The sequence below is a fragment of the Pocillopora verrucosa genome, chromosome 13 (assembly GCF_036669915.1).
Source record: "Pocillopora verrucosa isolate sample1 chromosome 13, ASM3666991v2, whole genome shotgun sequence".
NCBI lineage: Eukaryota > Metazoa > Cnidaria > Anthozoa > Scleractinia > Pocilloporidae > Pocillopora > Pocillopora verrucosa.
The window spans coordinates 13,356,444-13,383,137 of NC_089324.1; the positions used below are offsets into that span (position 1 = coordinate 13,356,444).

The following is a 26,694-nucleotide window of genomic DNA, read 5'->3' on the forward strand; positions in this document are numbered from 1 at the left end:
TTTTGTATTTTATACACTGTATATTTTTCTTACACAAATAAGTAAAAAATAAGTACAATAAAACCGCACTAAATTGTTCAAGGCATTAAGTAAAATACGCGCTAAACAGAGACACTAAAATGCACCCATTTTCTCCCAAGACTGATCATCATTAAAATTCTCCTCACAAAATCAATAAACCGACAAACGTGGTGTCAATAAGAATTTGAGAAAATCTAAACCGAAAGATACGTTTTTTGCTTGAAACGTAGTGTTAGATCGAATTCTCGGAATGAAGCAACAAAAAAATACATTCTTATCAGTTGGGAGAATTTTCTTCTCAACTTGGGAGTTTATGAGTTAATTAAACTAAGGTAAATGAAAAATTATCTTCCACTTTAAATAAAAATAGCATCAAAACACATCACACGAAATACACTGACATTATAAAAAGCACATTTAGTTACACCTGTCCCACCTTATATTTCAAATCCTACGTTACATCATATTCAACCATGTCCGAGGTTAACTGTTACATTTTATATCAGCATATACCAATGTACGATAGTAGATACGAAAATCTACAAAATTAAGATTGATTTTAAAAAACTTTCTACTAAAACTGCTGTGATACACTGTATCTTAAACTTTTCAACACATAACGAGTTCTAATTACAAAGCGTACTCTGAATACCTCTGTAAAAATTCTTAAATCTAGGAAAGATAACTGACATTTTTAAATTATACTAAAGTAAACTTGAAAAAATGAAACAAGTTTGAGCTGGAAATTTTATCCTGAAGCCCTGAGCCTTTTCAACTACGGACTAGAATCACATTTATTCATGAACCTTTTCACCAAAGTAATTTCCATTGAGGACTACATGGCTTACTTTAATTGCTTCCGTAAGTATGGGAGTAAATATTTTCCTACTATAAACAAAAAATTCCATGTCATTACATTAAAAGTCACAGCTATGGATACTTCAGTTACAATGAACTCTGCTGGGCTTTTCCTTGTTTAGAATTAAAGGACAATCTTTAACCTCTGTGTTGAGGTCCTTTAAAACAAACAGATAGGTGTTTGAAAAACCGGACTAGAATTGACCAAATCAAACACACTCCGATACACATCGCCAAGATTGCCATAAGCATTACCCTTCCCATGCTAACTTTCTACTTCTTCTATTGTAGGATTTCTATAAGCGCTACCCTCCCCATCCATGTCTCCTACCTCTTTAGCAATTTTAAGATGTAGGTTGTGGTACTCTGTGGCTTTTTTTAAATCACCCAGACTGTAATAAATGTCGCCAAGATTGCCATAAGCGTTACCCTCCCCATGCTTGTCTCCTACTTCTTTCGCTATTTTAAGATGTAGGTTGTGGTACTCTATGGCTTTTTCGAAATCACCCAGACTTTCATAAGCACTGCCAAGATTGCTATAAGCGCTACCCTCCCCATCCATGTCTCCTACATCTTTAGCTATAGCAAGATGTAGGTTGTGGTATTCTATGGCTTTTATGAAATCACCCAGACACTGATACACATTGCCAAGATTGCGATAAGTTCCACCTTCCCCGTGCTTGTCTCCTACTTCTTTGGCTATTTTTAGATGTAGGTTGTGGTACTCTATGGCTTTTTTGAAATCACCCAGACACCGATACACATTGCCAAGATTGCGATAAGTTCTACCTTCCCCGTGCTTGTCTCCTACCTCTTTCGCAATTTTAAGATGTAGGTTGTGGTACTCTGTGGCTTTTATGAAATCACCCAGACTGTAATAAGCATAGCCAAGATTGCAATAAGCGCTACCCTCCCCATGCCTGTCTCCTACTTCTTGCGCAATTTTAAGATGTAAGTTGTGGTTCTCTATGGCTTTTCTTAAATCACCTAGACGCAAATACAAGATGCCAAGTTCGCCATAAGTTTTACTCTCCCCACGCTTGTCTCCTACTTCTTTCACAATTTTAAGATGTAGGTTGTGGTGCTCTATGGCTTTATTGAAATCACGAAGACTGTAATAAGTGTTGCCAAGATTGCCATAAGCGCTACCCTCCCCTTGCTTGTCTCCTACTTCTTTCGCTATTTTAAGATGTAGGTTGTGGTACTCTATGGCTTTTTCGAAATCACCCAGACTTTCATAAGCACTGCCAAGATTGCTATAAGCGCTACCCTCCCCATCCATGTCTCCTACTTCTTTAGCTATAGCAAGATGTAGGTTGTGGTATTCTATGGCTTTTATGAAATCACCCAGAGACTGATACACATTGCCAAGATTGCGATAAGTTCCACCTTCCCCGTGCTTGTCTCCTACCTCTTTCGCAATTTTAAGATGTAGGTTGTGGTACTCTATGGCTTTTTTTAAATCACCCAGATTCAGATGCACAATGCCAAGATTGCCATACGCGTAACCCTCCCCATGCATGTCTCCTATTTCTTTAGCTATTTTGAGATGTATGTTGTGGTACTCCAGGGCTTTTATGAACTCACCCAGACTGTGATAAGTATAGCCAAGATTGCAATAAGCGCTACCCTCCCCATGCCTATCTCCTACTTCTTGCGCAATTTTAAGATGTAAGTTGTGGTTCTCTATGGCTTTTCTTAAATCACCTAGACGCCAATACAAGATGCCAAGTTCGCCATAAGTTTTACCCTCCCCACGCTTGTCTCCTACTTCTTTCACAATTTTAAGATGTAGGTTGTGGTGCTCTATGGCTTTATTGAAATCACCCAGACTGTAATAAATGTCGCCAAGATTGCCATAAGCGTTACCCTCCCCATGCTTGTCTCCTACTTCTTTGGCTATTTTAAGATGTAGGTTGTGGTATTTTATGGCTTTTTCGAAATCACGCAGACTTTGATAAGCACTGCCAAGATTGCTATAAGCGCTACCCTCCCGATGCTTGTCTCCTACCTCTTTCGCAATTTTAAGATGTAGGTTGTGGTACTCTAAGGCTTTTTTGAAATCACCCAGATTCCGATGCGCAATGCCAAGATTGCAATAAGCGCTACCCTCCCCATGCTTGTCTCTTACTTCTTTAGCTATTTTAAGATGTAAGTTGTGGTACCCAATGGCTTTTTTGAAATCACCAAGACGGCAATAAGCATTGCCAAGATTGCGATAAGTTCTACCTTCCCCGTGCTTGTCTCCTACTTCTTTCGCAATTTTAAGATGTAGTATGTGGTACTCTATGGCTTTTTTGAAGTCACCCAGACTGTAAAAAGCAATTCCAAGTTTGTCATAAGCACAACCCTCCCCAAGCTTGTCTCCTACATCTTTAGCTTTTTTAAGATGTAGGTTGTGATACTCAATGGCTTTTTTGAAATCAGCCAGACTGTAATAAGCGTTGCCAAGATTGCTACAAGCGCTACCCTCCCCATTCATGTCTCCTACTTCTTCAGCTATTTTAAGATTTAGGTTGAAGTATTCTATGACCTTTTTGAAATCACCCAGACTCCAATACACAATCCCAAGATTGCCATAAGTTTTACCCTCCTGATGCTTGTCTCCTAATTCTATCGATATTTTAAGACATAGGTTGTGGTACTCTATGGCTTTTTTTAAATCATTCAGATTCTGATACACGATGCCAAGATTGCCATAAGCATTACCCTCCCCATGCTTGTCTCCTACCTCTTTAGCCATTTTAAGATGTAGGTTTTGGTACCCTATGGCATTTTCAAAATCACTTAGACTGAAAAAAGCATTGTTAAGATTGCCACAAATTTTCCCCTCCCTATGCTTGTTTCCTACTTCTTTCGCAATTTTAAGATGTAGGTTGTGGTACTTTATGGCTTGTTTGAAATCACATAGACTCCGATACACAATGCTAAGATTGCCATAAGTGCTACCCTCCCCATGCCTGTCTCCTACTTCTTTAGCTATTTTAAGATGTAGGTTGTAGTACTCTATAGCTTTTTTGAAATCACCCAGAGTGTAATATGCATTGCCAAGATTGTAGAAGTTCGTGACTTTCTCAACATCACCTGAACTTGCACTACCATGGTCATAGCTAATGTGATCTTTTTCCTCCACGGACTTTTCTCCCCCTTCTCTGACAGACTGAAGTCTTAATGACAATAAGATCCTGTTATCTTTGTCAATCTTTTTTTATGTTAAGGTTTAAAAATTGTAGAAAAACGAAAAAGATTATTCTTCGAGTCACACTGGCATACAACAGTCCATTTTTACAATCGCCTACTTGCTTGCATTGCCAAGCCTTCGAACAGGACTGTGGCTAAGGGTGATCTTGTTATGATACAAACATCGGTGTTTTCCAAATGCAAATTACTTTGTTATCAGGTTCACCAGGTACTAGTCTCTATCACAGCAAGGTCACCTTCAGCCTCACTCCAAATCAAAGGTTTGGCAACTAAGTATACAACTGGCCTATAAAATGGCCTATTAGGAGGGCTTTTTTTGAAAGGTGGACGTTTGATCAACATTTAGTTTTAAAGTCAGTCATGCAGGAAATCAACATATCGCAAAACGTTTTGTTCTGTGTGCAACTTCAAATTTTAACGCAAAATATCTAGATATAATCCCTTGTTTCCAAAAACATGGAAGCACCTGCACGATTTTCAAATCAATATAGCTTTAACATCGGACTAATGTTTTACAGCAGTAGAACATATGAGTTTAGAACACAAATATGTGCCTTTAAAAGTTGTTTTTGTCCATAGGAAAATTAAACGAGACGAAAGTTTCCGAGTCTCTGAGTAGTGGAAAGAATTTAAAGGGAACAAATTACCCCACCCACGTACCATGTGTAAACTGGGTGAATATTAGTCTTTTAACTAAACTAATGTACCAGTTGTGGTATGGATAGTATGACTAAGTCATGGCCAAAAGGAGTATATCACTATTAAGTAATGACGTATTAACTTTTCCCACGTTTTTTAATCACACACACCTAAAGTATGAGCTGACAGGTTCCCATCGTGATGAATGCCTTTGTTTGTAATTTCTCCCTGAAAACGTCAAATTATGGAATATTTCCATTATAGTCACGGTTAAAAATTAAAGATTCCTTTAAAGGATACAGCTAATCCTGTATCACACCAAGTAATTGCTTCTTCAAATCTCTTCAGTTCAATACAGGCAGTAGCTCCTGTAGGCAACAACACAAAGAGGCATATAATTACTGGAGCTCAATTCCAAGAAAAGAACCAGAAACCTGATTGAAAGCTAAATTATTACAGACCAGAAGAAAAACAAAACAAAAGAAACTTAATGGAAAGGAATAAACAGGCCCTATCAGGTTTCAGTTAGATAAGCTTTTGGTAATTGAAACTTCTAAGAACATTTAAATTGGGGCTGACAATTCCAAAAAAATCACGAAGAGATATAGATATAATATGAGACATGCAATGGGAAAATACAAAAATAACACCCATTTTTTAAAAATTTTATAATGCTACATTTTTTGGTTAACCTTCATAGAACTAGGTTAAATTTCACCTTCGATCAAAATACATGTACAAGTGGCTCAAACTAGGGTTTAAAGTTAACCGAGGATAAGATTCACTCATACCGTCCCTAGCTAATTTTTATTTCATGAAAAGTCCCGCTCGCGTATACGTTAACCAAAAACGCGATTAAAACGCGCCAAAAATCTCATGCAATTGCGAATAAAAAATATAGGCATGCTATGCATGCAAGAGTAATTTTTTTGGGTGGGTGGATTAATTGAAACATTGTAAGTGATGTCTACATTTTAACAAAAAGAAAGAGTATTAACGCCGAAAAGAACGAAAATGTCGAATTAACTCACACAGGTATTTTGTGGTCGATTGTGTATGTTGTGCGAATAACTATTACCAAAAATTAACTGTATTGGTGCCACGAATACCTGTCTGTACAAAATGCAGACTGCAGAGTGCAGACCGGATACAAAATGTAGACTGCAGACCGCAGAGTGGGTACAAAATGCAGACTGAGAATTTCAAGTGTTTTTACTTCTGGTAAACATGTCATCTAACAAATTACCGAGAGTCACGGAATCGCTTTTCCGCGATCAGCTTTTACAATTATTTGGATTTCTGTGGAATATTCCCAGCCCGGTTCTTGATAAAAATCGTTCTCAATATAATTTGAAGCCTTCATAAAGTCTTCTCATTTTGCGCGCGAGTTGGTTGGTGTGATGTCTGTACAGATTTTACCAATTTCATAAAAGTAGATGTAGATGTAAATGAGATGCCCTGATCGAATATTAAACACGCGCAATATAACACTGCAACCAAACCACCACATAGAAAACTCGGCCATCTTTCATAGAAAAATCGTTGTTCAATAAAAACACCTCTTAAAATTGTACACCAATCAAACACGATGTCACACAAGGCGACAGAGCTTCCTAGGAGCCACACAAAATAGTCCACAGTTAATTTTAATCAGGCATTCATCAAGAGATAGCACCAAGAAAACCAATCCAGAAAAATACAATCGGCACACTCAACAAATCATCCATCTTGCAACACAGCTTGCCGTTAAAGAACTGCTCAAATCAAAATGTTTAGCGCAATTAATCAACACTTCAAGCACTAATTGATTCAAAATTTTTCCACTCACCCTCGTCGTGAAGGAACAACAACAATGATCGTGCTACAGTGCACAGAACTCCTTTTTCTCTCGAACAACTATCCACCATTTTCACAGCATGAGTAACGCGTTTCTATAGGTAATCTGATGTCTTTCATCTGTCCAGTAGTATCCCATTTCTCATAGAGCGCAGTAAAATACACGTTAAAAACACAGAAAAGCCAACATTTCTCATTCTAGATGATGATTCCATTTTACGAATCGCTCTCTCCGAATCCAGCGTTAATTCGTTGGAATTTGAACACCTCTCAAACCAAGGAACAAAAACGACGCTCTGATTGGTGCGAGATTCACACCCTAATGCGCCGATCTGATTGGTGCGAGATACATACCACCCTATACGCTAATATAGAGTTATTTATTTAGATTTTTTTCTCAGTAATTAAAAAAAAAAACTCTATGTTACCGGTTACAATGGTTTGTAGCTCGCACCAATCAGATCATTTAGGGTATGTATCTCGCACTAATCAGATCGTCGCATTAGTGTATTATCTCGCACCAATCAGAGCGTCGTTTTTAGCTCATTCATGCTGAAAGCAATGAATGAAGTATTGTGGTGAAGCAGATGTTGACGGAAGTTGTCGACCGTGGACGGAAGTTGTATCCCGTTTTATAAAATGTTTCTATGGTTTAATAAAAATAATAACCTCTAATCACATTTCCGAACTTCTAAAAATGTAACTTGAATCGACAAGCCGAAATGTTCACACCTAGGGGACCCGTAGCGGGTTCATTTCAACACAGGCTATGACCGCGCAGAAAGGTGTTAGAGGCAGCCACATTGTTAAGCCGCGCATTTGCGTTCGTCCTCAGTTGGTATAAAGTAATCATTGCCCTATCAATATGCTTGTCCTTGGGAGCTCTTCAACATACAGTCCACACATCAATCATAGCGGCCAAGATAGTCTCACTAAGATATTTTTTCAAGCCCCTGTATTTCGGTCCGGACTTGAGGCTCGCTCGAACAAAAACAGCAATACCAATCCGGTCAGTACAAAATGCAGACTGCAGAGCGGGTACGAAATACAGACTACAGAGCGGGTACGAAATGCAGACTTGGTACAAATTGCAGACTGCAGACCAGGTGCAAAATGCTGACTGAGAATTTATACTGTTGTTTCGTCTGATACGTGATAACATGTCATCTTACAACTGACCGAGCGTCACGCATTCGCTTTTCCCCGATCATCTTACACGATTATTTGCACTATTGTTGAATATTTCTTGCCCGTTTCTTGATCACAATCGTTCTTAATATAATTTCACGTTTTCATATAGTATTCTCACTTTGCGCGTGAGTTGGTCGGTGTGATGTCTGTACAGAATTTACCAACTTAATAAAAGTAGATGTAGATGTAAATGAGATACCACTATCGAATATTTAACATGTGCAATATTCGAGAAACAATTGCCAGCTTTGCACGTGCTCCAATGGTTTCACCTTTTTACCCGATATGTCTTCATTTCGACTCGATTTATTTTCAACGTTCAGAGGTGTACACACACTGATTTTCACTTGTGTGCCTTATATTGTTATTGGCTTACATGAGGAACTGGCGAATTATATAAGGAAAAGCGAAGCGTTGCTTTCGTGATTAGCCATTTATTTACTTCTCTGGTGGTTTTATCTCTCATTGGTTTGGTAACTATCTCGTGGAGTCGTTTACGTTTGGCCAAGGACGAATTCAGATACCATCGTTAGCATATTTATTTGATTCTGTTATCTGGAATGAATGATCTACGGTGGGGAGTTAATATGATGTGATCTACTAACGTTGAAAATATATCCAGTCAAAGGAAAAGTGTTGGTCTCGGTCCACGTTTTTGTCAACAAAATAAACACATACCGCTTAAAAAGATGATAATACGGACCACGAGCCAAGCTATCAATTGTTTCTCAATATTGCGCGTGTAAATATTCAATAGTGGCATCTCATTTACACGTACATCTACTTTTATTAAGTTGGTAACATCCGTACAGACATCACACCAACCGACTCGCGTGCAGTGAGCAGACTTCATGAAGGCTTGAAATTATAGTGGGGCTCGCTGCGCGCGCTTTATACGAAATAGTAGTAACCCATCAAGCCAAAAAAAACTTGGACGTGCGACTGTACGAGCGACCGAGAACAAAAGCGAAAGAGAACAAGAAAAGACATAAGTAAAAAGGCATATATCTAGCGAAGAGTAACGCGAGAAGGAAATACAAAGTCGCTCCTGAAAACAGACTGAGAAGAAGTCATCAACAAAGAGAAGCGAACTACAAAGGATCCGAGAAAAACGAGGAGGTAAATCGTGTCTTATCTGGGTGTTCTCTAACGCTAAGACGAGTCCATCATGGTTCTCCCAGCAGACAAAGGGCGCGCTAGCGTAGTTGTGGATACCAACACCTACCGAGCCGAGATGTCTACGCTTATTGAGAACGGACCGTACCAGCTCCTCAACAAAGATTCGACAGACCGTCTGACCTGCAAGTTGTCTCGCCTCGAATCTACGGTTTACCGAAGACCCATAAGACCGATGTACCGCTAAGACCTATTATGTCGTGCGTAAACACCTTTGCATATGATTTATCCGCTTACTTAGCCAACATCTCGTTTCCTTTAACAGGAAAGTCAGAGCACACGGTAACCAATTCAGCCCACTTCGTATCCACCGTCAGCAATGAGAAGATCCTAGACAAGAGGTATCAAGAGGTTCTGTGGTTTATTATCATTGCCTTTATTCTCATGACTTTGATGCTTGATTTAGGGATGATAGTGAGAGGAGAAATTAGATACTATTCAATCTCAGGAATTAAAGTGTTAATAACTGTACACATTTTATATGCTCCTTGCATTTGTTGGCAACAATACTTAAGATTGTTAGGAAAGCAAACAGATGAACAGAAGACAGTGAAATGAGGGAAACTGTAAACTTTACCCTATGGTAGAAGAAACAACCACAGAATACTTAAGAAGGGAAACTTGAATTGTGCTAGGCAATTTCCTCTATCGCCCCTCATGTTTTTTATCAAATAAAATCTAATCAGTAGATCAGTAGTAGGATTTGCTTACAATGTGTCAAATCACCAGTGTGGACTTGATTCTTCTCAGATGTCAGCTGGTAAAAGATAAATACTAAAAATAGATGACCATAAGAAAAAGTACACATCTTAAAAAATATCACACTGAAGTGGTGGCGTGATTAATTTGTTATATTTAGAATAACAGAAGCAGGAAAAACATATTGAGTTTTTTCCTGTTCACTGGTAAGTTTATTAGATTTTGGATTCTACATTCAAATTGGGTGAGATTAAATTTATCCATATCATGCTTCATTATGGTTTGTTTACATGGAAAGGCAATTGTAGCTTCACAGATGTTTTCATTGCTGTCGCAACTAACATTCATAACAAAGTTTCATTTAACATAAAATGTTTCATGAACTTTCTTTCTTTCTATCCAATACTGTTCACTATGTTTGGAGCACTATTAACCCTTGACACCCTAACATCAGTATGCATATTCTCCATACTGTTCTCAATACATTTCCTTATGTGCTGGCAGGGAGAATTTGTTTAACAATCAAGAGGTTCTTTAGTTTATTATTATTGCCTTAATTCTCACAACCTTAATGTTTGATTTAGGGGTGAAATTGAAAGGGGAAATTAGATGCCGGTCACTATCAGGGATTAAAGGGTTAAAGGAAGCAGGTTATCAAAAAAAATATAGCTCTGATTCAAGCAAGTATTTGAATATGTGAGTAGCATTTGATGTTTTCACATGTAACAGGATGATCAAGCTGAAGATGGCCTCAAAAAGGAGTGAACTCGACTGTAACAATTAAGTCACTACTTTTGAAACTTGAGCACCTGGTAAATACACTTTGGCTTGCTATTCTGATGGTTACAGTTTGCTGAGGTAAGTGAAATGTCAGTCCCTAAGCAGGAACCATCCACATTACCTGTACAGTCATGAGCTATGAGTTAACTTTAGAAAAATTCATTTGTGTCAGTAGAACTATTGTAAGTACAGTACCACCTGTTAACAAGAATTAATGATTTCCTGTATGTATGAATGTTTGGGAGAAGTTATAGAGGTAACTGACCTTTTTTTTCTAAAATGCATTGGATTTGATAATTGTAATGTATATCTCTTAGCTTTTAAACTTTCAACATTGTATTAATTGTAACTGTTTACCATATTCATTTCTTTCTACTTCAAGCCCTCAAAAGTTGAAGCAAGTTACCTGACATTCCTTGTTTGGAATTGTGTGATTATTTAATTTTGCTGTGTAAGTTGCCACATTGTAACATTTAATATTATTATTTGAATTGCATTAAATACTCTTGCTCAAGCTTTCCTTAATGCATGGTGTTTCTTACCAATACTCATACCCAAACTAAACATTGATATGAGGAATTGGTCACAAGATATGTGAGTTTTAAAGGGTGGGAAACTGGAAAAGCAAAGATCCCCCTTTAATTAGGACTGAAATTTAAGTGGGCTCTGCTATTTTAACTCACGTTTTTTCTTCAACCTGCATTATGTGGATGCCAAATTAATTGGCATCCACATAATGCACAAAGCAAGAATATAAATGACTTAGCTTAGTAGGTTATAAAATTAAAATAAGTTGTGCAAACAATATCTTGCCTTTTATCCTTCTCTGGACATTTACTCAAATAACATAGTCGCTTTCAGTCTCTCTCTCTCTCCCTTACTTTCCACTGAGCATGCGGAAAGATGATAACCTCAGTATTTTTTTACATGAAGAAAGGAAAGCCTGCCCTCTTACCACAGGTAGTTCTTTTGTGCATCATCGGTACTTACGTAGTCTTATTTGTACATGAAGTTGATTGTTCTAGGTAGGCTAACTTAATAAATTAGTCGTGAAAATTTCTTTGTTTGACTCAATTTTACCTGACAAACCTAAACTGAATAAATAGAAACTTAAAATTTCTTTCTTCTTCTTTTTGAAGTGTGCCTCAAAATTTTGAAGTCATGACTGGCTTGAACTACAGGTTTATAAGAAATCTGCATGTGTGTGTGTGTGTGTTTTCAACATATAAAACCAGTAAAAAGGTTGCTTAGCTTTTTTCATCAATAGGCGTTTCTTTTTCTAAGAATCTTGTTTATTTGGCCTATGCTGAGATCTAGTTTTTCAAACAAATCTTATATTCTTCTTGATATTCTTAGATCTCCTAGTATCAGTTAATATCCATGTATTTATAATAATTACATCAAATCTTGCAGATGTTTGGTACATTTTTCAACTGATCATACTGACATTTCATCATGCGTAGGGATTGGTATTGGTTATAAAAGTATAGTTACATTAAATATTTGTGCACAGCCTATGCATCAAACATTTATAATAAAATATTGTATCCTTCTTAAAACTAGTTTATCAGAATAAGAATGAGTTACTGGGTACAAGTGCGGCTTTCACGATGACAGTTTCCAGGTTTGAAAAAAGTAATTGCCCGCTAAAATCCTCAGTTCCTTTGTCACATTACCACATTACCACATACACCCTCTTCAATCCTGTTCGCTTACTATGGACATGACATTTCAAACATGGTGTATGTTTCCCTGACTAATTATTTTGTGATGGTGTTTACAAATTGTAGAAAATGGTTGGGTTGAAATATAATACAGCGACTTTCCAGTAGATAGTCAAATTAAAACTTCTTACATATCAATAAAATTTATTGTTGTGTTTCATGTTAACACATGTTGCAATAACTCTACTTCCAGTAAATTCAAATATTTGCAAACACGAGAAAATACCATCAAAAATATTTTAACCTATTTAATATAGCTAATAACAACATCAACTCAACTTTAAAACTAAAGAGAAAACTTGATTGATGTCTGGAATTGATTGTTGTAATGTAAAAATGAAATCCGAGTATTATCTCAAGTTTTCAACAAATGTCTTCATGATCGAATCCTAAGTCTCCCTTCGTCATCAAGTTTTAATCATGACATCTTAGCTCTAGATTGTCTTCTTTTAAAGCAAACTTTTACAGCGCAAGAAACATGTTAGACAAATTTCTTACTTTATTGGCTAGATTTGCCACGATCACGGGCAGTTGGCTTAAAGAAACCTACATTATAAGTAGTAACAGCAGAGGTTACCGAGTCAAATAACTGAAAGAATCTCAAAAAGACGCCGTATATTTCCAGCCAGAGGACAATCATGAACAATAATAGCCAAAAGAGGAAAAGTTTAAGAAAATTACAGTTTCAACCACGAGTTGAAAATGACTTTTCTTTTTAATTTTTAAGCAAAACAGAGGTTGAAAAGTTAGGGACGGAATGGTGGGGCAAGCAGTCATACCTGGCAACTTCATGAGAAGACGATATATAGATTTAGCCAAGCTTAAAAGCTGAGCTCGCCTTTTTTTTTCTTTTTCCGCACGTCTGAAGGGCACAACGCCTTGCCCCGGCCAGGACTAGAACCCGGGTCGTCCGACTCGGAGCCCGGTGCACTGACCACTGGACTACTGAACAAAGCCATGGTGTTGGCGTGCCCGCGGTACAGTTGACCACGCATGTTAAAAGTAGCACCTTGTACGGTCGTACGGTCGTACGGTCGTACATCCAAATTTTTTCGGCTTGATGGGTTACTACTGTTTTGAATAATTATGGGGCTACGCTCAGCGAGCTCCGCTATAAGAGAAGCCCATGCGATTCTAGCGTCTTGATTTACTAATTCACTGTTATCACGTGTATACTCTTCAATCGACTGGTGATGTCTAAATTCGAAGTAGTTTACCGTCGTTTCTTTCAATTATGGCTCATTTTCCCAAACCAAAATTATCAGTCACGCTCAAAAGAATATAATTTCAACTGACGCTGACATCGCACACTTCCTCTGAAGAAGAAAAGATTCTCTATCTTCGAAAATTTGCTCAAAACATCAGGAACAACAACGAAGGTCCTCAGCTGCTTGAAGATACCGCTGACTAGCATGCGTTTAATCGCAATTTGTGAGAGCGTCGTCTCCAGGCTTCAGACCTCGCCAATTCTTCCCTTCCCTCCCCATCCCCCGGACTGGTCTCTTTATCCCCTTGAAGAAACTCCTCTAGAGACAGTGCTGAAACTGACATGAGCTCCCCTTTTAGGCTCGGTTAAATCTATATATTATTAAGAATGATTTCGATCAAGAAACGGGCAAGGAATATTCCACAATAGTGGAAATATAACCGGACGAAAAAACACTTTAAATTCTAAGTCTGTATTTTTTACCCAATCTGCGGTCTGCAGTCTACATTTTGTACCTAGTCCACATTTTGTATCCGGTCTGCACTCTGCATTTTGTACCGACAGGTACCGTGGCATCAATACAGTTTATTCTTGGGAATGTGTTCAAATTTAATTTATTCTCAAGGTATCGTAATTCGGTAGAATCAGCTAAGGCGCCAGTTTGCAACCAGTTGTTGCGTTCTGAATGCAAACCCACGCGCGAATGCTTATTTCATAGCTTTTGTCATCGGTAAACATGCTGTTCTCGAAAACTGGTTCATTCATCTCGCCATTTAAAGGCCCATTTCCAACCTTGATGTAATGCGCGCCGCGACCCAATTTCCTGTAACACGAAATTCCCAGATCACAGAAAACCTTCTAAAACCGTCTTTCTCAAGAGCCATCCTAGACATATAGTCAACCTTTTTTTACGGTTGATACATTCGCCGTTCGTCATTTTACAGTTTCCTTACATTATTTTCAATTTTGTCCGGAAGAATCCGAAGAAAAAATTTTTAAGTGTCACGCTTGGATCTCTTCGTACTCAGTGAACAGAGTCGGCAAAAAGAACGTTCCAATTTTTTTCACTTTCTAGAAGCACTTGAGAATTCTAAATGAAGATAAAATATTTCCAATAGAAATCGGTTTTTTAAAGAGAAATATGGAAAAATACCAGACCGCTAGACGTTTAGTTATTCGAAGACCGTGTCCGGTGAAAATTTTCTTAGTGTCACGCTTGGATCTCTTCTCACTCTGTGTACAAGGTCAGCGAAACGGACAACGTTGGAACTTTCACTTTCTAGAAGCGCTAGAGGATTGTAAATGAAGGAAGAATGTGTTCCAACAAAAAATTGGTATATTGCAGAGAGAAATATGGAGTTCTTTGAAGACTGTGTCCAGCCGTGTCATTGAAAAGTTTTTAAGTGTCAAGCGTTTGGATGGTTTCGTACTCTATATACAGGGTTTGCAAAAAACATCAAGTTCGAAATTTTAGGCTGCCTGGAAGCGCTTGAGGATTGTAAGTAAAGGTAGAACATTTACGTATAAATATTTTTTGGATTTCGAAGAGAAATATGGAAAAATATCGGACTGCCGGACGTTTAATTACCTTAAGTTTAGTCACTTCATTGCAGGAAGGTCAGCGATACTGACAGTTTGCGTTACAATTATTATTTGCTGCTTTGCATGGACAACAACTTCGACCACAAGCTCGAGCGCATGTTCCTCTCCACGGACAGGAAACTTCAACTGACCCTTGCTCCTATTTAACAAAGATGGCAAACTTCAATTTCAAAAAAAATTGATGAATGGATTAAAATGGGGTGGATCAACATTTGCACCCTCTTCGAAATACCTACAAGGATTTTCGTGTTCCTCTTTAGCAACAACCGATCCATAAGCGTTTACTGTCTCGGAATCTACAAAATCAATGGATTCTTCTGATTCCGTGCCGGATTAAACCGTATAGAATTGTTTTAAACCAAATTATTATAACAAGCTCTTCAAATTCACCGGGGAAAACGCAGAAAGTATTTTGGGACAACGTGACAAGGTAAAATAACTGACCAATCAGAGGCGCTATTTAAACAAAAGCGGTGGTTCAAAACACAAACAAATGACTATATTGCATCAAGGTTGGAAATGGGCCTTTGAACAAAAATTAACCCTTTTACTCCCAGATCCCATAAGTAATTCTCCTTACTGTCTGCCATACAATTCTTATGATTTTAGTTCAAAGAATTTGGCATTGGATCAACTAATAATCCCCAACTTTAGATTTTTATTTATTTTCATTACTTATATGCTTGATATAGTATTGATATTGTAAAGAGAAATTCTTTCTTGGTCGCTTACTGGAGGTCGTTTAGTTACTGGTGTTGTGTTACAGTATGGTTACCTGTCACGACTACGTCTTGTTGTGACTCGTGTGCAAATTTTTATCGGAAACCGGATTTGCCTCCTGTTTTGATATTTGTCAATTCATCAATAGATGTTCACCAACGTGCTCGAAAAAGGGAAGGGAAAATTAATCGCAGGATACATATAGTTCTAGTTTGTTTAAGACTTGCCGGAGAGTGCAATTAGGAAAAACATCAATACGGCAATAACCGAAATTATGTCAGTCAACACGGTAATCCAAGACTTTTGTACAATTGATGGCTCCTTAAGGAGACGTTTGTTTATAAAGGAAGCCCAACGCTCTTCCTTCGCCTTGGATTACAGCAGGAATAACTTTTCGGAGATGGCTACTGTATTTGCAGCACTTAGCAGCAGTCACAGAGTCCCAGAACCGATGAATGCCTGCCACAGGTTCGTCCTTGATGGTTGGCTTGACAACGCGACGCAAGAATGTTTTCAGTTCGTGCCAAAGGAGCTCTATGTTTTCGGTTTTCCGATGAATTTTCGTCTTTGACATTGCGATTTACTATAACTTAACCTTTAATCGTGGTAATAACATGCGCTCCACACGTGCGATGCGAAATGAAAATGTTTACATTACGGTGAGTAAACACTGAAGCGAGCGCCTATTGCTGTAAATGAAATAAAACATCATTCACAATCTTTAATAGTATATTTTCCTTCGGATCCTCATCGAAGGTGACCGAGGTAAATTCCAGCTCTCGAAAAAATCATCACCTGCGATGCAGGTGACGATTTCTTACATTCCGTCGCGTAAAATCCATTGGGGAGCGCTGATGCAATGAATAATTTGGGAAGTACATCAGAAAGTATTCGCTTCGTTACTCGCTCAATGATACACGTGTTTCGATGCCTTGTGTAAGTGACATTTCCTTGCCATCTGATTCATCAACAACTCAAATCAAGTAAATCTACAGCTACTGCTCGTTATTCAATAAATTCGCGAAGTGACGCGACATGCGTGAGTGTAACGTGATAGCTTTTTTCATTATGTAAATTTTCCGTTGTCGACTCGCAGCATTTTCAAAGGTTCTTTGTTTCACACAAATCATTACCATATTTCCATTTTGCAAATTACCGATTCCTAGAAATCTGTACTTTGCCAAATGAAAATATGCTGATAAGGTAAGTGTCGTGTCACGCATTCCAATAATTCATCGACAACGTACATTGACTCATTAGCATACTGCTATTTTGCAAATTACAGATTTTCATTTCGTTTCGTTTCGTTTCGCAAATTACAGTAAGCCGCTTCGAGAATTACAGTAAGCCGATTTAACTTCATTTAACCTTAGAGTGTTGAGTTCTTTTATTTTAATTATTATTATAGCTAACATATCTAACCTCTCACAATTGCCTTGAGGAGAGTTGGATTTAACTCAATGGCTGCTTCTGCATCCCTTAGTGAATCCTCGCGATTTCCTGTTTTTTTTTAAATAAATATCTCTGATTAGCTGTACATAAAGCAAATAATTATAACCCACCACCTGTTAAAGAGATATTTCGTTACATGTTGCGTTACTCGCGCTTAGTTATACATTAAGTTGTCATTCGAGACCTTTTACACTTGTAATAGCAGTCTAGTGTCAGATCGAAAAGAAAAATCGTATTGTGTAATGACTGTAATCGTTCGGATCGTCATCGTAGAAGATAAAAGTTTGGAACAGTCAACTATTCTGTCGTTCTGTCTATACCGTATTCGAAAGTTGTAAAATCGATTACAACACCACCTTTACAGTAATTTTAGGAAAAGCTTGTGATGCTAATTGATATATGGGATAAGAGGTTACTTCTTGGTATGTTTGAGAGGCCAAGATAAGGCATATATATATTTTTCCGCAGCATTTCTTTTTGGGCGTACATTCAAAATTATCACATTTTTCAAAAAAACTACTATTGACAACCCTTAGTTTCAAAAGAGTAAAATATGCACGTTAAAGCTCTCATCATCTTACCAAGTTTAAAATGTGCAATAGCCCTGTTGTTGTGCAGTTTGGCCTTCAGTTCTTTCTCATTGCTGTCTATTTTAATTCCTTCAGTGTAAAAACGAATAGCATTGATGAAATCTCCTTTCTTGAAGGCCTCATTACCCTCATTCCTGTAAACATCAGCTGTGGCTGCAAAGAAAAAATAAAACATAATTTGTGTTAAAGTCTATGGCTGTAGTTAATTGTAGTTAATGCAAGATCTCCCCCTCCCCTCTCAAAGGAAAAACCCAACGCAGCTAATTTATGGGAGACTCTTTTCGCTTGAAAGCTCAACCAATCAGACCCAGTTGCTGTTGTGGTTATCATTTAGAAGAAAGTGTAATCCCTACTTTGAAACAATCTGAGTGCAATCAAGAAAATTAAGATAATAACCCTAAGATAACCATAATGATAATGAATACCGGAAATCTGTGAGAAACTGACTAAAATCCTCATTCATCTTGAAGGTTTGATGACCCATATGGGAGACCTAGAGTCTTGTTCTGTGTCTATGAGACTCCCTGATAATTAGAGAGAGTTGGCATAATTATAAGACAGTGTAAAAGAGTCTACTGCTTTAATTACACTAAGACAGTTAATGAGTCAAAAAGATCCAAATGTTGCAATCATATAAACCAGATGCAATATTTCTTATAGACAAATTGATATTATATAAATGATAAGAATAATGATAAAGAAGATGAGATTAATATTGATGATGATGCCAATAATGTGGGTGACAACAGTGGTAATAATAATGATGAAAATTAAGTGTCACTAAGTTTGAAGCAAACCCTTAGGCATTTAAACTTTTGGAGGCTGGTTCCCTAGAATTCCTATCCCCTTGGGCAAAATATGTGCTCATATGCCCCGCCCAATTTTTTTATGTAAAAAGCGAAATAATTAGCAGCCATGACTTTCAACAAATTGCCTATAAGCTTTAAAACCGAGAACTTGGAGACTTTTTCCTTCTGAGCCATTTGTTAGTGAAAAAGCACTAACCCTTAACACCTCCATATTAAATAATATCACACTTGTATTCTACTGGAAATTAGTCTTGCTACTTCTGGTTCAAATTCCCCAATGCCAGTCAGGCAAACTTCAATTGAGTGCTCAGTCACATAAATTATCCTTTTTACAGAGATCTGAATTTTCTGCATATTGATACATTTCTCAGCTGGCTATTCAAAGACATTTGTTAATTTTGTTAAACTATTGGCTTGACAATACAGTAAAAACCAGCGTATAAGAACCTAGTGATTCAAGAACCTACAGGCTGAAATTTTGCGTTTTAATACCCAAATATATAAGAACATATTCAGCCTGACAAAGAAAAATGGGTTCTTATTTAAAAAACATTCCAGATTTGATGTTCAAATTCTGGATTTTAATTGTGAAAATTTTTGTAGTGTACTACTTTTTAGTCTCACCAATAAAATATTTTACATTCCATAAAACTTTGCTGTAGTTACAAATACAGTCACAAATACTGTCAGTACATTTAAAAATCAAAACAGTTTTTTTTAAATACAGAATATAAAAAAATATAGGACTTTTCTCTTGGACCTTGATTCTGTAAGTGCCCAGATGTGATTTTAGTCCATGTAACAAAATATCAATAAAGTAAAGAGTGTACATGTCGTCCTTGAAGTTTTCCTTTGTTCATCTGACATGTGTAAAATTCCAAACCCTATTTAAATACTTTCAGATTTCTCTAAGATTTTTCAGTCCAACTGTAAAAGTACTAAATGGTTAAGAATATATGAAAGTCATATATTTGAACTGCGGATAAAGACGTGAACGATAGTGATCCTTGCAGTAATGTGCACTACTTAGGCAGTATATTTGAATGATACTTGTCTGAATTTGGTGAAACAAAAGATTTTCAAACATGTTTGAGGGGGCATATAGAAAACATAACATGCAAACCTCTGCTAACGTGTTGTAAAGCATTGATGAATACAATGCCCTATTAATTTGGTTAAAGACAGCTCTCCGTAACACTATGTATGCGCTCACCTGAACCCTCCAGGAAAAACTTTCGTGCAGCCATGCACTCCTCCAGCAGAAGAGTTGTTGTCAGTTTCAGCTCAGTCAAGTCAAACTCCCTCAGAACATCCTTTGTCACAAGATATTTCTGTGCCACGTCATTCAGGTGACCTGTGCAATAGTCATACCACAGGGAATCCAGTATCTCCAATGAAGTACAGAGTACTGTTACTATCAAACTTCCCGTCTGGGTACTCTGGAAAAGAAGACTGCGCACAGCTGTTAAATAGCATAGAAATTCACTAAGTTCCTCTGGTTTGGTTGTGTCAACTGTCTGAAAGTACTTCAGCGCAATGAAATTCAGAACTTCTTGTGTCGTGGGTATAACATTGGTTCCAACACCTGCTTCTTTGAGTGGTAGACCAGCTGGTGCACCAGATTCTACTTCCTTACACCTAACTCCAGTAACTACCATCTCGTGGCTTCCTGCCTGGGTATCCTGTGTGCCTTTAGGCATTCCTTCTGACATTTTAGTGACAACCAGCTCGTCACCACAAGCTTGGGTACCCTGACTGGCTTTAACCACTGGTCCTCCCTTGCAATCAAACTTCAGTCGAATTTCAACTATAAGGGGAAAAAGTGTCATTAATTACAGATTAATGTCATTAATGCAGACTAGCCATTACAACCAAGGCAAATCAGACAATAACTATGAATCGTCGTCCAGCAATAGTCAAGTAACGACAAATAATTGACATTTCTCTGCTTCAAAAATATACGAAGCCATTTCTGTCCAAATTCATTTACAATGTGAACTGCACAGGTAACCCTGATACATTGTGTAAGTGCCTATGTTAGAGGAAAAGTACTTTACTTAAGATATAAAGAAAAAAATCAACAAGCTGACCTCCAGCTGAGGGATTGGGTTGGCCACCAAGTTTTAATTGATCTTTCATGTCTTGGACTTCAACTAGAAACTCTTGCCTAAAGCACTCTACTTCTTGTGCTGTAGATTCTATTTTTCTCCCAAGCTCATCTTTAATATCTTGGGCTTGCTCTTGAACTTCATGTTTTAAGTATTTCTCCAAATGCTTCACTGAAGAATCTACTTTTTCCACATATTCCTTTAATTCTGTATCATTCTGGTACCAATGTTGCAATTCCTGCTCGTTTCTCTTGTCTTCCTCTGTGATGGCATCTTTTGAAAATGTATCAATAGCATTCTGCCATTCTTTTGCCTTAACAGGGCTCATTTGACCTGCAATTCTTACCAGAGCCTCGCTGATTTCTCTCCAAAGAACTGAAAACTTGTCACATGAGATTTCCATGTTCTCATTCACATGACCATATATCGAATTGCGGTAATACTTGATTCTAGCTAAATCTGCTTCTAAACTGTCATCTGTACTTGCTGGTAGCACATCCCAGCCCATGACAGGAGCAGTGAGGCCACATATTGTCCTCAGCAACTGGAAAAGGAGAGTTATATCAAAGTCTGTTGACTTCCCATACATCCCTGGGGAAGGGTTAAGGCAGTCCCTCTGTGGTTTGGTGAGCTTTGCTGCCTTAAGTAACTTCTTTGTGGCTGCATTCTGAAGTGTTGTAGGAAGATTACTTGGAGGACATTTGATGTCAAAAACCTCCCTTAATAGCACAGTACCTCCACTTATCAAAAGCCGAGCCAGACGTTGAAAATTATCTCTCCCTTCTGAAGAACGAAGCACCTCATCAGGGTCCAGAGTGGCAGCCATTTTTAAAGAAGGAAAAACTGAGGCAGGATCAGTTACAAGACCTTCCTTACCTCATGATTGTAACCCAAACTGTGAAATAGATAAACAGAGGGAACGGTTAATCTCAAAAATTCTAAAATAATTACAATTTATACCCCCCCCCCCCTCCCTGGATTAGCCAATCAATACCTTGAGCAGTCTCACACTGCTAAATACTCAGGATTAGTTATCGATTCCTTCTGTCATGGCATGATCATATTGATTATATTAGCAGTAAAATTAGCAAAATCTAAACATAATCGCAAAACTGAAATGACATGTAACATTTCAATCTCTTGTAAGTGTATACTATGCACTTGTACATTCTTATTTATCATACAGCTGCATATTGTGAGGTAATAATTACGAAGCTCCATTGTCTCAGTTGGTAAAACTACAAAACAAACCTATAATAATCATTAACAATGCACCAATTCGTGACCATGTTACCCCCCATTATGTAGGCCTTAGCCTAATTTAGCTTCCTGATATAATTAAATTAAGTACGTGTCAACTATTCTACGATCATATTGTAAACAATTTCTTCTAATTTTCCACTTTCTTTCTTATACGAGATTCATAATTATGCCACTAGAAGTACATCTTTGCAACACCTGAACCCAAGCCCCTTCAGAATAAATATAAGGAAATTATTTCCAACAGTGATAGGGTGCTACTATTGGAATGATATTCCTATATCTATATGGGAGAAGCCCACTAAAAAACTTTTTAAAAGAGCAGTTTTCTCACATTACCTTTCCTAGTACTGATTAATGTCTTCCTCTGACCATGTTTTATTTAAATATTTGTTGTTTAAGGTGTGATTCCTATTCCCTCTCTTATGTTTTATCTTATATCTTATATCTCATTGTACTGCTTCCTTTTACTGTAAGAAAAAATGTAGTTAAAGGTAAAGGGCATCTAATTAGCTTGCTATATCACGCCCTTCTCCATCCTCTTATCTTACTTGTAATGATTCATTAGACTCTAATCTGTTGAAATGGAGGAAAAACTAAATACCAAAAAATACCAAAAAAATATGGCTAATAGCGGAGCTTGCAGCACGCAAAGCGCGCGCAGCGTAACCCCACAATTATACGAAATAGTACTAACCCATCAAGCCGAAAAAATTTGGATGTGCGACCGTACGACCGACCGTACAAGGTGCTTCTTTTAGCATGCGCGGCCAACTGTACTACAGGCACTATCTTAGCCATTACATAAAGGAAGGGCGAGGGAGAAGGTAATGCGCAGGCGCGATTGCGCGCGTAACTTGGACACCCCATTAGTGTGCGCCAGGAAACACCCACATATAACCATGAAGTGCGCATACTCGAGTGTCGAGTTTCAGTGTAATGAACCGCGGGCACACGGCTAGGAATTGCACGAGAGCTTCACGTTGGCTAGTGGAAGTGAAACCGCGTAAGCAAATAACTTGTAACCTGTGTTTTGAGCGCGAAATCAAACTGGTGAGGTTGTAGTTGAACAGTAATTATCAGTATTTCGCAAATTCTATACAATTCGCAGAGCAACAATACCGGCAGAGCTAAAGCATTGGCAACGGGAGGAAACTGTCATGATTCAAGTTCGTGGAGAGAGCGTCTTGAGTGAAAATTGGATGAAAAGAAAGAGACTGAAAAAAAAAACAAGAAGTAAAAGACATAAAGGGAGTCGAGGAAAACGCGTAAGAATGTTAGAGAGGACACCGATACGGTTGAATCACGGTGAAAGGAACGCGAAAGAGAACGAAAAAGACATAAGTAAAAAGGCCAATATTCAGCGAAGAGTCATACAGTACAGTCATAAGCTATGAAATAACTTTAGAAAAATGCATTTGTGTCAGTGGAACTATTGTAAGTACATTACCACCTAGTGACAAAAATTAATAATTTCCTGTAAGTATAAATGTTTGGGAGAAGTTGTAGTGGTAACTGAGCCTTTTTTGTTAAAATGCATAGGATTTGATGATTGTAATGTATATCTCTTAGCTTTTAAACTTTCAACTTTGTATTAATTGTAACTTTTTACCATATTTATTTCTTTCTACCTCAAGCCCTCAAAAGTTGAAGCAGGTTACCTGACTTTCTTTGTTTGGAATTGTGTGATTAAATAATTTACCTGTGTAGGTGGCCACATTGTAACATGTGATATTTTTATTTGAATTTCATTAAATACTCTTGCTCAAGCTTTCATTAAAGCATGATGTTTCTTACCAATAATCATACCCAAACTTAACATTGATATAAGGAATTGGTCACAAGATATGTGAGTTTTCAAGGGTGGGAAACTGCAAAAGCAAAGATTCCCCCTCAATTAGGATTGAAATTAAAGTGGGCTCTGCTATTTTAATTCATGTTTTTACTTTGACCTGCATGAAAGTTAAAATACTTGGCATCTGCATAATGCACAAAGCAAGAATATAAATGATTTAGCTTAATAGGTTATAAAATTGAAATAAGAAAGTTGTGCAGACCATATCTTGCCTTAGACATAGTCACTGCCAGTCTCTCTCACTCTCACTTTCCACTGAGCTTATGGAAAAATGATAACCTCAGAATTTTTTTAAATGAAGAAAGGAAAGCCTGCCCTATTACCACAGATAGTTCTTTTTTGCATCATTGGTACATACATAGTCTTATTTGTACATGAAGTTGATTGTTCTAGGTAGGCTAACCTATCAAATTAGTTGTGAAAATTTTTTTGTTTGACTCAATTTTACCTGACCAACCTAAACTGTATAGATAGACAATTGAAATTTATTTCTTCTCCTTTTGAGTTGTGCATCAAAATTTTGAAGTCATGGCAGGCTTAAACTACAAGTTTATAAGAAATCTGCATGTGTGTTTTCAACATATAAAACCAGTAAAAAGGCTGCTTAGCTTTTTTCATTAATACACAGTCATTTCTTTTTCTAAGAATCTTGTTTATTTGGCCTATGCTGAGTTCTAATTTTTCAAAAAAAATTTACATTCTTTTGAATATTTTTAGATCTCCTAGTATCAGTTAATATTCATATAATTAAAATAATTACATCAAATGTTGCAAATGTTTGCTACATTTTTCCACTGATCCTACTGACATTTCATTATGCGTAGGCATTAGTATTGGCTATAAAAGTGTAGTTAAATTAAATATTTGTGCACAGACTATGCATCAAATATTTGTAATAAAATATTGTATCCTTCTTAAAACTAGTTCATCAGAATAAGAATAAGTTACCAGGCACAAGTATGACTTTCACGATGATAGTTTCCAAGTTTGAAAAAAGTCACTGCCTACTAAAATCCTCTGTTCCTTTACCTTGACAGCCTAACCTCATCAAAACATTGGCAACAGGAGCTGACGATGAGATCCTATTCCCACATACACCCTCCTCAATCCTGTTCATTCACTATGGACACAACATTTCAAACATGATGTATGTTTCCCTGACTAATTATTTTGTAATGGTGTTTATAAATTGTGGAAAATAGTTGGGTCGAAATATAATACAACAACTTGCCAGTAGATAGTCAAATGAATACTTTTTACATATCGATAAAATTTATTGTTGTGTTTCATGTTAACATGTTGCAATAACTCTACCTTCCAGTAAATTCAACTATTTGCAAACATGAGAAAATACCATCAAAAATTTTTCAACCCATTTAATATAGCCAATAACAACATCAACTCAAATTTAAAACTAAAGAGAAAACTTGATTGATGTTTGGAATTGATTGCTGTGATGTAAAAATGAAATCCAAGTATTATCTCAAGTTTCCACAAATGTCTTCATGATCGAATCCTAAGTCTCTCTTCGTCATCGAGTTTTAATCACGACATTTTAGCTCTAGCTTGTCTTCTTTTAAAGCAAACTTTTGCAGCGCAAGAAACATGTTTGACAAATTTCGTAATTCATTAGCTAGAGTTGCTAAGGTCATGGGCAGCTGGCTTAAAGAAACCTACATTGTAAGTAGTTACGTTAGAGGTTACCGATGAAGTGTGGACGTCTTGTATTCTGCAGCATACACCTTTATTGATGTCTGACGGGCTATACCAGCAACTAAACTACTCTCTATATCTAGTTACAAGCTCGGCTTTTATAGGTACGGTTGAGGATCTAGAACGCTCCGTAACATTACAACAGATTCTATTTATATATTGAATCAGGATGACTCAGCATGACACAGCTACTTCTCGAACATTCTTGAAGGTCACGCCACAACCGAATCAAATAACAGAAAGAATCTCTAAAAGACGCCGTGTATTTCCAGCCAGAGGACAATCATGAAACAAGCAGTCATACCTGGAAACTTCAAGAGAAGATATAAGAGAAGCCCATACGATTCTGGCGTCTTGATTTACTGTTATCACGTGTATACTTTTCAATCGACTGGTGATAACTAGACTCGAAGTAGTTTACCGTCGTCTCTTTCAGTTTTGGCTCATTTTCCCAAACCAGAATTATTTACTGAATGAATAATATTGTATGGGGCTGTGCGGAAATTTTACTAGACTTTATTTAAGGAGGTGAATACATTATTCAGTAACAAGAGACTTGAAATACGTTTCCTCACAGAAAGGAAACTACGCGCGCTAGAATGTGGAGTACATTGCGTGACACAAGAAAGAAATCACTTAACAGTCCGACGTGGTTGCAGTAGCCACCCGCTTCGTTTACTCCCTATGATTTACAGGAGTTGATACACAAATTTCATATCATCATTCTCTCCCTAAACAATGTATGATGCATCAGTCACCAAAAACAACGAGTTTTATCTATTCGCTGGAGCGGGGTAAAGATGATAACCTGACGACACGCTTGCCGCTCTGATCATCCTCTGGAGAGGAATCGATATTGATCGACTTCAACCTAAATCGAGCGGGGCTCAAAATACTAGTATTGTTTTGACTGAGCTGGTTTGCTGGTCAATCATCCTTCAAGTATATATCGCAAGCGACATTTCTTAGACATTCTCATGAAGAATGAGACATCTCATGAAGATCTCGCAGATTTCCATTTGGGAGCTCGTTCACACTTCACTCACTTAAATTGCGCTCACTCGACAGATTTCTCAATCACAAAGGCTATATCTTAGATAGATCTTCAGTAGAAATTTAAATGAAGAGTTGGAGATTAGCTCATGCAGAGAAAATGTCAAATTTAGGGCCTTACCTTAGGAGTTTTTTTCCTTCGAACTACCGTCCGTGATTCTCTTGCATCGGCATATACGCGAGGGGCGGAAGTGAATGGG

At 37.4% G+C, this 26,694-nt stretch overlaps 1 protein-coding gene across 1 annotated transcript; it reads right to left on the bottom strand.

Annotated features, from left to right (window-relative positions):
* On the bottom strand, positions 1–26,694 carry LOC131770072 (tetratricopeptide repeat protein 28-like). The gene is made up of 7 exons (XM_066159925.1): positions 26,616–26,694; positions 20,596–21,508; positions 19,719–20,312; positions 17,688–17,849; positions 17,077–17,154; positions 5,020–5,087; positions 1–4,081 (listed from the first exon to the last, which is right to left on the bottom strand). The coding sequence occupies exons 2-7, from the start codon at positions 21,437–21,439 to the stop codon at positions 1,145–1,147; spliced, it is 4,683 nt and encodes a 1,560-aa protein (XP_066016022.1). The 5' UTR covers positions 21,440–21,508; positions 26,616–26,694; the 3' UTR covers positions 1–1,144.

Bases quoted from the DNA above. Each gene is read 5' to 3' on its own strand.
- LOC131770072 (XM_066159925.1), bottom strand. From the start codon at position 21,439: ATGGCTGCCACTCTGGACCCTGATGAGGTGCTTCGTTCTTCAGAAGGG. The intron at 17,850-19,718 runs GTGAGCGCATAC...TTTTCTTTGCAG, and splicing joins GTTTTTCCTGGAGGGTTCAG to CCACAGCTGATGTTTACAGG. The intron at 5,088-17,076 runs GTTAGATATGTT...TGTTGCCTACAG, and splicing joins CCTCAAGGCAATTGTGAGAG to GAGCTACTGCCTGTATTGAA.